Raw genomic sequence first — 14856 nt, 5'->3', positions numbered from 1 at the left:
CAACCAAATGTTGTTTCAAAGCGCCGCATTGCGCGATGGCGATCACGAAAACTGCGATGGAACCAAAACATTGACAAGGGCCCGGGGTGGTGGGGTTCGGGTACATGGGACGAGGTCACAGTGCTCGTGGTAGTCGGTGATGGAGGTTTGGGTCACTGGTTAGGGATAGGGGAAGAGCTCGGTGCCAGTGGTTACATGATGAGTTGCTTCGGGGCCAACAGGAGGATCAGGTGGCGAGTCGGCTCGTTGTTCAGGGTGAGCGTTCGTACCTGGTGGCTGGTTGGCCGGATGGGTCGGGTTCGTTATTGGACTCGTACCCGGCGTCTGAATGGCTGGTTGGTGAATGTTAAAGATGCCACGGATGGGGCTGTGTAATATGTTTTCGATAACAAGGTAATACCCATCGCTTTCACACTCACATCTGCTGCTGTGTAAGAGCTTGCATCTTGAATCCCTGCCTCACTTGATGCAGCAAATCTGACTGTGACGGTCCCACCTGATGACGGAGACTTGTGTTGACTCCGAAACGTCGTGATTTTTATTATTTTTTTTTTTATCAATTTTTATTTCATTTTTTACCTACGTGACTTTACCGAAAGAACTTAGAGTATGAATCCTTGCAGTCACGAAAGCTTCAAATCTAGAATTAATGTGTCCGACTGGTTACCAGCACCACTTATCTGCTGGTTGCCTAAAGAGTCTGGGTGACAGCGCTTGGTAGCCGTGGCTAAGCGACGAAAGCATTCGTGGCAGAACTCTGGCACTTGTGGCTGGTTGGCCGTTTGCAAGGGCGAGCAATAGTGGCTTATAGTACACGTGGCTGGCTAGTTGCTGAGTGTTCGGCCATGGCGGGGGCTAGGTTCATTCGGTTAGCTTCTCGCGCTCCCCCCCCACACCACCACATCGCATAACGCACGCGGTCCATTCGGTTTTTGTTTCTTCCCCGCCGCTCTCCCATGCGCGGTGTTTACAGCGAAGCGCGGCCGTGGCGAATTGACGCGCGCGAGAGAGAGGAGGGGGAGAGAGAGAGAGAGAGAAAGAAAGAGACCCCCCAGGGAGGGTTTGAGCCGCTGCGACCGGGCCACGGTTCGAACGTATCCATCAAAGTCACCCGGCCGCCAAGGAGGAGGAGGAGGAGGCGTCGTCGGGGATGGCTGGGTGGGTGGCCGCCGACCCACGTCATTTGCACGCTGAGCGTCTCCCGCTTTTGACCTCGTCCGTCCCCTCCAAGGTCACGTGCTGGCACGACGGGCAGACGGCTCCGAGGCTCGCGGGGATGTGGTGGTGGTGGGTGGGGGGGTACAGGGAGTAGGGGTCGCGGCTCTCTTCTCGTCCGCACTCTCCCAGTGTGGGTTGGCAGACAAATACCGCGCGGATGCGATGATGACACTGGTGATGGTGACGATTACGACGGTCCGTGCCATGTAGCCGTGATGGATCCTTTGTTTCATTCATTTCGTTCGCGCGCGTCTGTTGGTGCGAGCAATCGGTGGGCATTTCCCGATGTCCCCTTGAAGAAGAGACTTCAATTGTCATTGCTTTCTCTCCTGGTGTTAAGCGAAGGTCATTTGCGCATAATATTAACGATGTTAATTTAATCTTACAGTGCGCTCAGCAATCTCAGGGGATTGGTTGGCGGTGGGGGGCATTATTGGAGATGTGGAGGGATAAAGATTCACCCGCCCCTAACTGGCAATCCGACGACCTGTCATAATTCAATAATATAATCAATGGATTTCTTAACCATTACCGTACGGCAATTGCTTGCTTAACGCGTGCCGGTGTTTAAACTACAACGCGTTTTCTCTGCAACGCGGTTCTTCCACGAGGGAACACTTTCACACAACGCGGAACGCGCATTGTTATTACGTGCAATGTTATAACACGGAGCGTGCACCATTGCAATGCGGAATTCGCACCATTTATAACGCGGACGCACTACTTTCCCGAGCTTGCGTGGCTAAAGCGGTACGAGACGCGGAATGATGCAGTACGCAGTGGCGTCGTCTCATCTCAGTTCTTTGTCGCGCCACGGCGTGACTTTTCAGGAACGCATCTACCGCGTTAAATAAGGAATTACTGTCCAGTACAGTGTGTGTAGCGGCCACTAGTGGCTGCGGCGGTCACATGAATCCATCGCATGCAACGTGCCGTAAATGAATTGGTAAACATCGATCCTTAAACATGCGTGGTTCGACATATGTATTTGTGAGCTGAAGAAGCAAATGTTCACCGATGTAACGTACGCATCGTTACACCACGAACCGGATGCCAACAAATTGTCACGCGGATGGTGTTTGCGTGGGAAACATCAAAAACAGCGATATTAAAATGAAATAATTATTCTAGAAAAATCAATTGCGGGAAAGAAGAAAATGGCACCACACCTCCCCGGCACAGGGTGATGCGCCACGAGCTGCAGAATTAGAAATGTTTTTTTTACATCTCGCGATGCCGATGGCACCACCGAAATTTAATTTCGAGGGTTGGGGAGAGTGGGCGGGAATTCAACGCTCGTGGTGGACTTCTTGATGTTGCATATTTTGGTGGTTACCAAACAGTCTGTTACCTGGTGGTAAGGATTAGGAGGTGGGTGGGGGCGGCAGGGGGGAAGGGCATCTTGCATTTCTGATTGATCTTCATGGGACGGACAATGAGGTTTTGGCGCCGCTGGAGAGATGGAAGGAGGAGGAATATTCTAGCAGCGCTGGGAGCGCGAGAGTTCGTTCGAAGCGGTGTTACACATTGTGGAACATTCGAGCCAAACGATGGACTGCGTAGTAAACCACCGTAGTCTGCCCCTCCTTCAGCTGAGGAGGGACATCAAAACGACGCAAACTCTTTCTCGAAGCCCTCTCGTGACACTCAGCTCCTAAGCGTGATGCCATACGCAACAATAGATTCGTATTTAATAACATCAATAAATTACAATCTTTTTTTTTCAGTCCACTGTTGGATGAAGGTCTCTCTTATGCGATGTTGGTGGGGGGGGGGGAGGTTGATTGAATGCCAAGGGTTGTTCCAGGACCGGCCCAGATATCTCGCATGCCGCTGATGCTGCCCACGGCTGGGAATCAAACTCAAGTCACTTCGGTTCGTGGCACATTGCGCGAACCTTCCATGACTCCGCTCCGCCAAATGAGCACCACTTTGCGATCGGTAGATATGTACAATTTATAATCGTGGCACAGTCTCAGCAGGTTTGTGTCAGCGTTTGTTTGTACTACCACAGAGTGAAATACCACAACAGTCTTGTTTTAAAAGTCCGTGACAATGAATGAACGAAGAAATGTAATCTGTGTTCCTTGCCAGGAGGGTAATTAGTTGGCTGTTGGTTGGGAAAGAGTGTGTGTATATTTTTTTGTGCAAGGCAGACTTTGTCAAAAGTTTGAAGGAGGAAAAAAAAATAACAGTGATCAGATGTGAAAAGGACAATGACGCAGCTTTGGAATACAGTGAAGCGTTCCTCACTGGCTGTGACACTCGCTGGCTCTGCTGCCACACAGCCAAGGCAGCAGCGTCCTGCCACGTGCTCATATTTCTATTTGGAAACTTTCATCATCATCATCAGCCACTGCTGATTGAAGGCATCCCATGCCATCACGATCTAAATTGAGCAAAAACCTTTTTTAGAAATCTCTTTTTCAGAAGCGACCTGGCCACAAGTGATAGCTCAACAAAGTGGCTTATCACGTTGACATTTATAGCAGCGAAATACTCGAAATGCGTGTTTCTAAAATGTGGAGGGAAAAACACCGGGGGACCCGGAGAAAAATCCGCGCGGACCACAGGGAGAACATGACAATATACAGGGGGCCGTCAGGGTTGGGATTGAACCCACGCCCTCCTGTGTACCAGGCGAGGTAGTTAACGTGTAACCATCCTCTAATAGGTCCTGCAACATAACAATCCGTCCAGCTCTTGCATGCAAGCTGATTTCATAGCTCCGATCTCCGAGATGGATGGATGCATTATCTGGTATGTTCTGTCCTTTGGCTGCCGATTCGATCCATTGGTCGCCTCGACCACCCCACCGGTCATCATCCCTTCCCATCCCTTCCGTCAACATGTCCTGCCAAAGACCCGCTTTTTCTTCCAAAAACAAATTGTATTTGTAGACGCATTGTGAATCGTGTTGAGCTAGTGCCAGTTGTTGTCGAGGTATCTCTCGCCTCTTAGATGCCGCATGCGTTTGTCAAATGTGTTTTCTGTTTGTGTATACGTATCTCGTCGCTTTCATGCTGTGTGTGTGTATATATATACCTTGGATGGGGGGGGGGGTGTATGTCATGTCGCTGTAATTTTTTTTATTCAGCTGTGTACATTCCTGAGCAGCAGTGAAGTGGATGATGAATGCATTTTTAACTCAAACCATAACTCACGCTCTTTCATCAGTCCAGCTCGACGCTGATGCCGGCGCATTAGTCCCTGCGAGCAGTCAAACAGCCCCATTTAATAACGGCTAATCACAAAGATCACGCGCTGACCTGTAAAACATACGTTACGTACAATCACGAACACACACACACACCAAAAAAACTTTCATTGTTGTAGTTTTATGAACCCCCTTTTGCTTTGAGCAGTAAAATATTGGGTAATTTTCAAGTACTGCTTCAAGGCTTTATTTATTGCTTTTCTATTCCATTAAACAAAGTGTTGCCTCCCCGACCACCTGCTTGCATTTATTGAGAGTAATTTCGTCATAAACATGCCCGTGCACTATTGGGGATGGTCAATAAAAAAAAATCTTCATTTTACGCGGAATTTGCTATTTGGACATTTTAGGCAAAAAAAACCGAGTGTCCTATCTCGATTTAAAGCTTTCGTGACTGCAGGGATTCATCTTCTTGGTTCTTTCGGCCACAACGCAAGCAGCCGTCCTCAGGTGAAGAACAGGGCTGTCGGAAAGACAGACGCTGTCGGAAAGACAGACTACGTGACTTTACCGAAAGAACCAAGAAGAGGAGTGTCCTATCATCGATTGCATAACATCGCCACGATTTCCGATGCCACGCACATTGGCTCCTTCGGGGTCTCTTGTGCCTTTCGTGACTCGGGAGAGCAAGTAGCGATGTTGCCTTTTTTTTGCTCGAAGAGCGGCACGGGCCACCCACGGTCACATTCTTTCAGTTCCGCAAAGGAATCCTCCTCACAGCGGTCACAAAAAAACTGCCGGCCCAACCCCCCCTCCCCCAACCACTCTTTCTTGTTAACCGGTTTGTTGCAGAGTCCCCATCCTTAGCCGCGCCGTGTTATTTCACCCCGGCGCTAAGCAATCTACGTGTTTTAACGTATCGCGCATTTTTTTGTCATTTTTTTTTAGAAGAAAAATAATCAAAATACAATCTTAACTTTGGAGCTTTCGTGACTGCAGGAATTATTCTTTGGTTCTTTCGGTAAAGTCACGTATAAAAAAAAAAACGTGACTTTACCGAAAGAACCAAAGAATAATCCCTGCAGTCACGAAAGCTCCAAAGTTAAGATTGAACCACTTCTACGGGGAAGTTCCAAGTTTACCTTTTTTCTCTCTCTCTGGGTTTTTATTCTCTCTCTCTGCCTGTTTATTTAGTGTAATTTTTTCTGTCTACACTCGTTTTTTGTCGTTCTTAGGTTCTGCTTTGTCTCCGTTCCTCTTGTTTTTATGTTTTGTCTTTCTTTGAAAATTTCACACTTAAATTCTAACTTAGCAATGTTTGAAATACGTAATCGACCAGGCTATGCGTTAATTGTGTGTTGACCGACTTTCTGTGTCGTTTTACATAACATTTCGATACTTTGCTAGGTTATTTAATTTTAGTGTGTCTCTTTCTCCCCCTAAGCCTGCTCACTCCTTTTTGTTGCACTCATTGACATGTAAATTTTGTCTCTAACCCCTCCCTCTCGCTCCCTCCGCCCCCCTCTGTCTATTTAAGGCCACCCCACAGAGACGATCACCCCTCCCTGTACCTGTGTTGCCCGCTGTGTGTATCTTGGTGATATCTGTCTGCTTATATGTCTGTCTATAAATTTTTCTGGTTAGATTTTATGTCGCTATTTTATTATACCTGATGATGATTGCTTGTGTTGCAATCGAAACGTCGTATGTTATTATTTAATTTATTATTATTTTTTTATACGTGACTTTACCGAAAGAACCAAAGAATAATCAAAATACCCAATCTGAATTTCTCAACGTCGCGGAACCGTCGATTTGAAAATTGTTAAAAGGTGCGACAAAAAAAAATGGGCCTCGCACGCGGACAATTCCGCAGCCTCTCCGCGGTTTTGAGCGAAGAGGCAGAGAAATGGGTTATCAGCTCCCTCGCCGTCGGAGCCCTATCCAGTAGCTGTCTCGCTACAGACGGCCGATCATGATATCGCACGGGGGGAGGGGGGTGGTGTTCCTGGGGGGGGGGGGGAGGTAGGGTGGGTTGCCGTAGCGTTTCGCTATGAATCCCATTACGTCATGTCTGGGACTCGGCTTTGTTGTGACGGTGATCTTTGCAAGCGGACCGGCCCTGCAGACGAACGGTTTTAATTTCGCCTATCAAAGCGGCCCCCAGACGCGCGCGCGCGCGCGCGCGTCTGGGGGCGTTCGATAATCGCACCACTTTTATTCTTTTTGGAGCGTCTGTAAACGGAGACAACATCGGGGCCGCTGTCCTCGGTGCGGTGGGTAAACAGTACAGACGGTCGAATAAACGCGAATGATTGATTATGGACCGCGTAAACAAAGGCTCTTTCCTTTTGTTGTTACGCAATATGCAGGCTACGTAAGATTACTTAAAACGGACTGTGCTCGAATTTCGTACGGGATAACGCAGCGTTGCATGCATTTGTGGCCATATGCACGCAATTCCATCCGTGCGTTATTGCATCGATATTTCATTTTAAAAATGGTATAACTATGTACACCGACGTGAGGAGCCCCCAGCCACGTTACATTTCGTGTTACGATTTATTGTAGAGAAGAACAAACAAACGCAAGGTACGTATAAATGAATGACCTTACATTTCCCCAGATGTCACGCGCAAAAATACCTGCGTTGTGAGTGCAACAATGATGTCTCTACCCTCTCCCCCCGCCCTCCGCCTTCATTCCCATCAATCCCTCCGCTCGCCACCACCACCTCGTCCCTCTCCACTCCATCCCACACCTCGTCCAAACGCCCCTGTTGTCATCTCCCATTGTCATCACTTCCCCCCCACCCCACCCACCCACCGACCCGCTTTGAAATTCCAGACGATGGCTGCACCAACTCTTTCACGCCGAACCAGGTGGCACGCATGCACTGCTACCTGGACCTGGTGTACGAGGGCTGGCGGCTGGACCGCGCTCCCCTCCCCGTGCCGATGCCGCCGACCCCCGCCGCCCACGATGAGGGCTCGCTCATCCTGCAGTGGATGCCCCCCATCAACGGCCACGTCTTCCAGAGGTGTTCCCTGCACGCTCGCGGTCACGCGCCGTGCCCGGTGGAGGGGGCCTGCAACCCCCCCCCCCCTTATCCCCCCCGTACCCCCCCCCCCACCTCCGCGCCCCCCCCCCCCCCCCAGCCCCAGCTCTCTCCTTCCCCTTTCCATTCATATGCCTGAGCTAGAGATGGCAGAAGTAGATGCAGACAAGAGATAGCTTGGATGCGGCGAGACGAGAGAGATGCGCACAAAACGTAGAGGAGGTGTAATGAGATGGGACAAGAGGGGACACAGCGAAGAGATGAGGGCAGCGGAATGAGAGAGATGCCGACGAGATAGAGAGGGAGAGATGTCGTGAGATGAGAGACATGTGGACCAGGAAGATACAGGTGTACTGGAATGAGAGATGAGTTGCATCTGAATTTGACCCAATACATTTGGTGCCTCCCTGCGTCTTTGTTGTTGTAATGAATCCCAGAGAGCCCTTGAGCTGCTTGATGCCCTATGCCTTTGCCCGCTTTGCTCGTGCCTAGCGGCGACACAACCGATTGCCCGTCCTCGCCACGCAACGCCACATTCACAACAGGCAACGCATAACGCCGCCGCCGACAGATGCAGTTGTTCTGTTTCGGTTGGGGCTAGCGGGGGGAGTTGGGGGGAGAAGGGGGGGGCACGGGGAGGTAGACGGGGGGGGGGGGCAAGCAGGGAGGGGATGGGTGGAGGGTGCCGCTCGCCATCAGGTGACTTCCAAAAACGGCCGGCGTCTTTCCCACTCGCCGCCAAAGCGCGAGGGGAAAATGGTTCAATGGTTCAACCGGGAAAGCGGGGGGGGGGGGGGGGGAGTGGTAGGGGGCGCTTGTGTAGTGCCAGAGGACTGCTGATTTGTGGCCGGATAATGGGAGTCGGGGAAAAAGAGCAGTGACAGCTTTAAATCCCACTTGTGGATGCGTTGCGGGGGGGTCACGCGTGCGCGTGGTGGCAAGTGCCTCTTGGCACTTTGCAGGGTATTCCAAACTTTTTAATGAAAATTTGTGTGATTTATGTGGCATCAAGTTCGGTTTTGCTCCCTCGCTGGATTGAACGCAGTCGTGCACACGCACACACACACACGCGCTGACACGCACGCTGACACGCACGGCGCGCGCTCGCGTTCGCTTTCTCTCGCACACGTGGAGACTTTCTGATGCAATTGTTAGCGCAAGCAAATCCACACACACACACACTGCCTGTATCATTATTCATGCAGTGTTGGAGGAGCGTTCTCCCAGTGGTTTGTGTGCTGTGCTATGAATCCGGCGACCCGAGTTCGATTCCTGGCCAAAACGAATATCAGTGGGGTGAGTAGTATCTGGATCCACCACCCCCCCCCCTCCTCCACCTCCCTCCAACTTCACCAATTCGGTTGCCAAACGAATACTCTCGTTGCACACAAAGTGCTCGCCACAAATGAACCACAATAGCTTGCTTAATCTCGTCAGGGAGCATCAACCATCACGCGAACTCCCAGTCATGTTCGCAGGGGTGGCTTCTGGACTAGCCATCGAACAAAGACGGTCACCAGCGTCGCACACTTTCAGATGCGCTTCTGCGGCCGTCTGGAACGCTCTTCGTTCCGATATTAGGAAGCCACTGGAGCTACTGCACTTATACATGTAGATTAAGAACTCATTTTAGTGTTGAGTTTGTTGTCCTTCCCCCCCCCACCTCCAATTAGCGCGGTTGGCAACGTACGGTGCGACAGACGTTAAACGTAAACACGTACGCAGATACAATTTACACGAGCCAGAGTAAATTTGGTCAAAGATCTCCCCGTGGCTCATCGGACGTTGGGGAGTCCTTCATCAAGCAGTGGACCGACATGCGTTAAGAAATTACGATTTAGTTTTATACAGCAGTGTGTAAGCCGCTGATGTATTCGTACTCTTATTTACTACGATAGTTTTCATTTAGCAGTGCTACCACTGGAGACATTTCAGGTCCGCTGACAGAAACAAACCGACGTGAGCTTGAACTCATGGCGAATCCAAGGGTTGGGAAATGGGTGCAATCGTCCCCCCCCCACCTCCCCCTTGAGGCTCGGAAAATTTGTGTTTTATTGATATTAATAAAAAAATACGTTGAATGTTTTAATATTTTTTACTATGAATGTAGGGCCCGATTTAAAAAAGAAATCTGAACATTTTGGGACCCCTCCCCCCCCGCATCTCCACCACCCCCTCCCCACCGGCCCCTCCACATCCCCTTTGAAAAGTTTCTAGCTCCTGCTGCCTTGCTTTGAAGCAAAGCTTCAACGTACCTGAAAGCTAATGCCAGTGCGCGCACGTTCGTTGAACTTCTTTCGCGCCGTATGCAGCCAACCGTAGCTCGTCGGAGGTACTGGGAAAAAGTACGGAGGCACGGGGCAGCCGTGCGATTCGAAGGAGTTCTTGGATAGGAACCCCCCCCCCGCCCCCCGTTCATGAAAACAAAACTAAAATTTGGCGTTCAGTTGGGAACTAGCGTTGGACGGCCGTCAAAACGTAACGGAGATCATAGGTGCGGTGTTCCTCCCTCCCGGTCCGCGCGCAGGGGCACCGCTCCGTATCCTCGGCCTCGGCGGGCCGCTCTCTGCTCGAGTCAAGTGGTCACGCAATCGAGCTGCGGGGGGCTTCGTTGCCCCATTGTTTCGCGAACAATCCCCGCAGCGGTCGCCGCCCGCGTTCCGTTCCGTGAGAAGTGGCGTTTTTGTGTGTGTGTGTGCGCGCGGATTGGGGAGCGAGAGAGAGAGAGAGGCGCCGAGCTCTCCATTATGAAAGCCCACTTAACCGCCGGGGAACATTGTCGTCGGCGTGCCACGGAGCTAAGTGAGGCGAGCGCCCTGCGGCGCCGTTTAAGTCCATGTCGGCGCGTTGCAGACGGAACGTCTAAGCAGTGTTTTTCGACCGTTGATCCTCTCCTAGAGAAGTGGGATCTGCGTGCGACCTGTGCGGAGAGGATGGGCGGCTCACGCAGTTCGCCCACTCCGCCTCGTCGCCCCGCGCCTGCGACCCCTCAGGACACTGGAGCCCGAAGGAAGCGGAGGGTAGGAGATGCACATACGAGCACACACACACACACGCGCGCTCGCACACGCGTGAGCGCACACACAGACACACACGAGCGCCGATGCAAGAACACGCACGTTTGCGTGCCGTTCGGCTCATTTCCCCCACCCCCCATCACAATCAACGTCTTTGCAGGGGTGTTCTTGCACGCTCACCTTTCGCACGGTTTGTCCAGTGGTGGTGCTGCCCTATTGGCGGGGGGAAGGGGGACAGGAGCGGCAGGGGGGACAGGGAGGCTGGGGGGAGGGCGCTCTAATTTAGTGGGGGTGGTGCCCCTCATTCAATTTGTAAATTCCTAGTGAGATGGCAGACAGTGTAAAGTCAATCGACGGAGATTGGCGAGAAGGGGGAAATGTGAACGGAAGTAGAGGCGTAGTGAGATTAGAGCCACCGCGGCGGGGAAATGTTGACTCCCTCGCCTGGTATTCAGGAGGTCGTGGGTTCAATCACAACCCTGACACCTGTATATTTCGAGTTTTCATGTTTTCCCCGCGGTCGCGTGGATTTTTCTCCGGATCCTCCGGTTTTCCCCTCCACATTTAGAAGCAACGTGCGTTGAGAACATTTGGCTGCTGTAAATCTCCACGTGATAAGCCACTTAGTAGAGCTATCATTTGTAGCCAGGTCGCCTCTGAAACAGAGTTGCACATCTCAGTGGGCCTTACCGTGTTGAAATAAAAATAGTAGTTAAAATAAAATCGTTTAAATAGAGAAGAGAAGATGGCAGATGAAAAGACAGTGATGTCAAACAAGAGACAGAAGCGTCGTGAGAGGAGGGACGAGACATACAGACAAGATAGACATGAGATGAGAGAGATCACTTGGTGTAATTCTTATTTCATATTAGACTTGACCATGAAACTCAACGCACCCTCAATTTTGTTTTGTTTTATTGAATCCGGGGGGCCCCTTGCGCCACTTGGGGACCTACGCTTTCGCTTGGTTTGCTCGGCTTCTCGCTCTCCGCTGCACAGCCGCCTGCCTGCCCGCCAGTCCGCTCTCTCTCTCTCTCTCGCTCTCGTTCGCTTGCACACACATTTTGCACAGGCAACAATAACAACAATAACAACAAGCGCCATTCGCCACTAAGTGGCGGTGACATCACCACGACGCTTGTGCTAGGCTAGGTGCACGTTGAGGCCACATGAAGTGTCGAACGCCCGCTGGCAGGAGGCCATGGGGCAGACAATGCAGGTGCCACAGGTTGACTGACTGAGACGACTGGCCGATGCACCACCTGTGCCCCCTACTGTGCCAACTTGCTGTGCTTTAGCCACCCGGCGCTCCGCTCGTTGTTGTGAGCGTCGCTCCTCCACCCTCCGTTGTTGTTGGAGGGCGATTGCCTCCAACTGCCTAGTAGCGTCCTTCACGAGCCTCCTCCACAGAGGCCGATCTTGACACCGCTGGTACCAGTCATCGGCAAGTCCACTCAGCTCCACATCCTCTTATCCCACATCACTCCATCTCTTCTCTAGCCCGTGCCGCGCCCATTTATCCCCCTCTATCCGGCCGAACAAAATCTATTTAGGCATGCGGTGGCTGGGCATGCAGACTACATGACCCAGCCAACGCAGCTTTGCCTGCCGGAGTAACTCACTGATGGGACTTTGTCCAGATCTTTCAAAGATTTTAAAGCTCCTCACACAATCCAACCTAGTTAAACCCAGGATGGATCGTAGACAGGCTAGCCTAAATGTTTCTAACCGGCAAAAATGTTCCATGAGGAGGGTCCACGTTTTGCAAGCGTAGAGAAGGGAGGGAATGACCGTGGCCGAGAAGACCTGAATCTTCGTGCGAAGCGACAGACCAGGTAGCTTCCACACAGAGTTACAAAACCGATTAAAAGATAATGCCACTCGACTGATTCGGAGTGAGACCTCTGCGGTCAAACCGGAGCCGGTCATGAGCACACTGCACACGTGGGAAACTCTATCCACAACTGCCCCATCACCAATTGGGAGTTGTGGGGGTGGAGTGTCCGATGGTACAAAATACCCGGGCAGGTGTTTAGTTTTGATGGGGCTGATGGTAAGGCCCCACCTCTTAGTACCCAGCTCCAGGTTCAGCAGCAGCACCTCCAACTCCTCCTCTGAGTGAGCACCAATTACCAGATCATCGACAAACATAACGTGGTTGACCAATAGGGAGCCATCCCTTGACTGCACCCGGGCATCGATCAGCCTCGCAATGTATCTGTACCAGATGGAAATTCCTCTGGTACAGCCATCGAAGACTTCATAAACTACGTGGTCGAAAAATATATTCAATAATGTGGGAGCCAGAGGACATCCCTGCCATACCCCAAGGTGAACAGGGAATGGCTCCGACTCCCAGCCACGTAGTTTTACCTGGGCCCGCTCACCATCATGAAGGTCCTTAATGATCGTGAGCAGAGGGTCAGGGACTCTGAAAGCACGAAGAATAACCCAGAGCCCAGGCCTTCTGGTTGTATCATAGTCCTTGACCAGGTCAATAAAGCAGAGATGTAGGTTTGTTGGAATTCCCAACACCTCTGCTGTAGCATATGGACAGAAAATATGGCATCTGTGCAGGACTGCCCTTTGGTGAAACCGCATTGGGGCTTGGCAAGCCTCTCCTCAGTGTGCCTGGCAAGGCGATGTTACATAATCCTTGCCAGGACCTTTCCCGGCACACTCAGGAGTGAGATGCCCTTGTAGTTGTTACAGTCTGTGCGGTCCCCCTTCTTAAAGAGGGGGACCACCAAGGCATCCTTCCAATCCTGCGGAACCCGTCCAGTGGTCCATACTGTTGTTATGATGTCATGTAGGGCAGTCTGTGCACAAACGCCACCCTCCCTCAGCATTTTGCTTGGGAGATCATCTGTGCCCGGTGCCTTTCCTGGTCTCTGACTCTGGATCGCCTTCAATACTTCATCATCAGATAGCACCTCAGCCAGCCACTCACAGGGGGTGACTTCTTCCAATATTTGAGACACCGCAGCCTCAGCAGGGTCATCCCCACTTTGTCCCATGATGTTTTCAAAGCTGAGGGATTTCCCCTCCCCTAGGACCTCACAATAATGCTCAGCAAATCTGCAAACCTGTTCCTCAGGGTCGGAGATTGGACCACCGTTCTTTCCCATAATGATGGTAATAGGTGTGGCGCTTTAGGTTACTTTTTTGATGGAGTTAAATAGTGATTTGTGATTGCGGGCCATTGAGGCAGTCTCCATCTCCTCAGCAACCCGCGATCACCACCCATTTTTGCAGCGCCTCACGGCTCTCCGAACCTCTGAGCGAAGGCTGTGGTAAGCCTCCTCATTCTCTGATGTGGGATGCTGTAGACGATGAGAGTGGGCCTGTCACTCAGCCAGCCTTAACACTTCTGCTGTCAGCCAGGGTCTCTGGGGAGGTCTGGACCATGTACCCAAAGCAGGCATTGCAGCTGCATGAGCCACAGTCCTAAACGTCGCCCATTTTCCCTCGACATCTGGAGGAGTGGGGGACGATGTCAACCCCAGCCGCAAGCGATGATGAAATTCTCGCTTGCAACTTTCATCAGCTAACTTAGACCATGCCACTTTGGGTTTGAATGTGGTCCTGGGTGTACACCCACCACCGGAGTGGAAGAATGGCAGGCGCATCTTACAGATGACAAGTCGATGGTCAGTGGGCAGATCAGCTCCACGGTAGGTCCTGGTGTCAAGGACATGGGCCCGCATCCGCTGTTCCATCACTATGTAGTGCAGCCGATGTTCTTGCTTGGACCCGGGATATATCCATGATGTTGTGTGGATGCACCGATGCCGGAAAAGCATGTTGGTAATTACAAGCCCATGGGCTGCACAAAAATCTAGCAGCCTCCTACCGTTGTTATTGAGCTGATCTGGCCCATGCCTGCCAATCATTCCAGACCAGGTGCCAGCATCATGACCAAGTCGGGCATTGAAGTCGCCCACCAAGATGACACGATCCCGAGGGGCCACTTTAGCTAGCACCTGTGCAGTAGATCATAGAAGGCATCTGACTCATCGGCCGTGCCTGCATCCCTCCACAGATGTTCGTCTTCGGTGGGGGCATAAGTAACTTCGACCACCACTCCTCATCTTTGGTTGATTGGAAGGCGAGCCCAAAGTAGCCTGGGGCTTACAGCTTCCCACACCTCACCGCCACTCTCCCATGCCCCCTTCATTCTTTTGTTGAGAAGAAGAGCCACACCCTGTTGTTTGGCTGTCTCCAGCCCCGAGTAGAGGACTGTCCACCTCTCATGGTGGCAGCCGGTCCACCAGACCTCCTGAATACCTAGGCGGTACCGATCCAGCTCCCGACAGAGGTGTGGCAGCCTCTCCTGCGCAGTGAGCGTTCGAACATTCCACGTGGCCACCCGCAGTGGTTTTTTGTTGTTTCTGGAGGAGCCCCGA

General features: G+C 51.7%; 1 protein-coding gene across 1 annotated transcript in view; it reads left to right on the top strand.

Annotated features, from left to right (window-relative positions):
* The window catches only part of LOC133341666 (pappalysin-1-like), a 168833-nt gene that overhangs the window by 47555 nt on the left and 106422 nt on the right, over positions 1-14856 (top strand). Inside the window, exons 6-7 of the mRNA XM_061550258.1 lie at positions 7223-7415; positions 10332-10453. Coding sequence (XP_061406242.1) covers positions 7223-7415; positions 10332-10453 — 315 coding nt within the window. The remainder of the gene's footprint in view (positions 1-7222; positions 7416-10331; positions 10454-14856) is intronic.

This window comes from Lethenteron reissneri, chromosome 12 (genome assembly GCF_015708825.2).
Source record: "Lethenteron reissneri isolate LAM-NWPU_2019-01 chromosome 12, ASM1570882v1, whole genome shotgun sequence".
NCBI classification, from domain to species: Eukaryota; Metazoa; Chordata; class Hyperoartia; order Petromyzontiformes; family Petromyzontidae; genus Lethenteron; species Lethenteron reissneri.
Note: the sequence above shows the minus strand (reverse complement) of the source record. Positions and strands in the feature narration are given on the sequence as shown.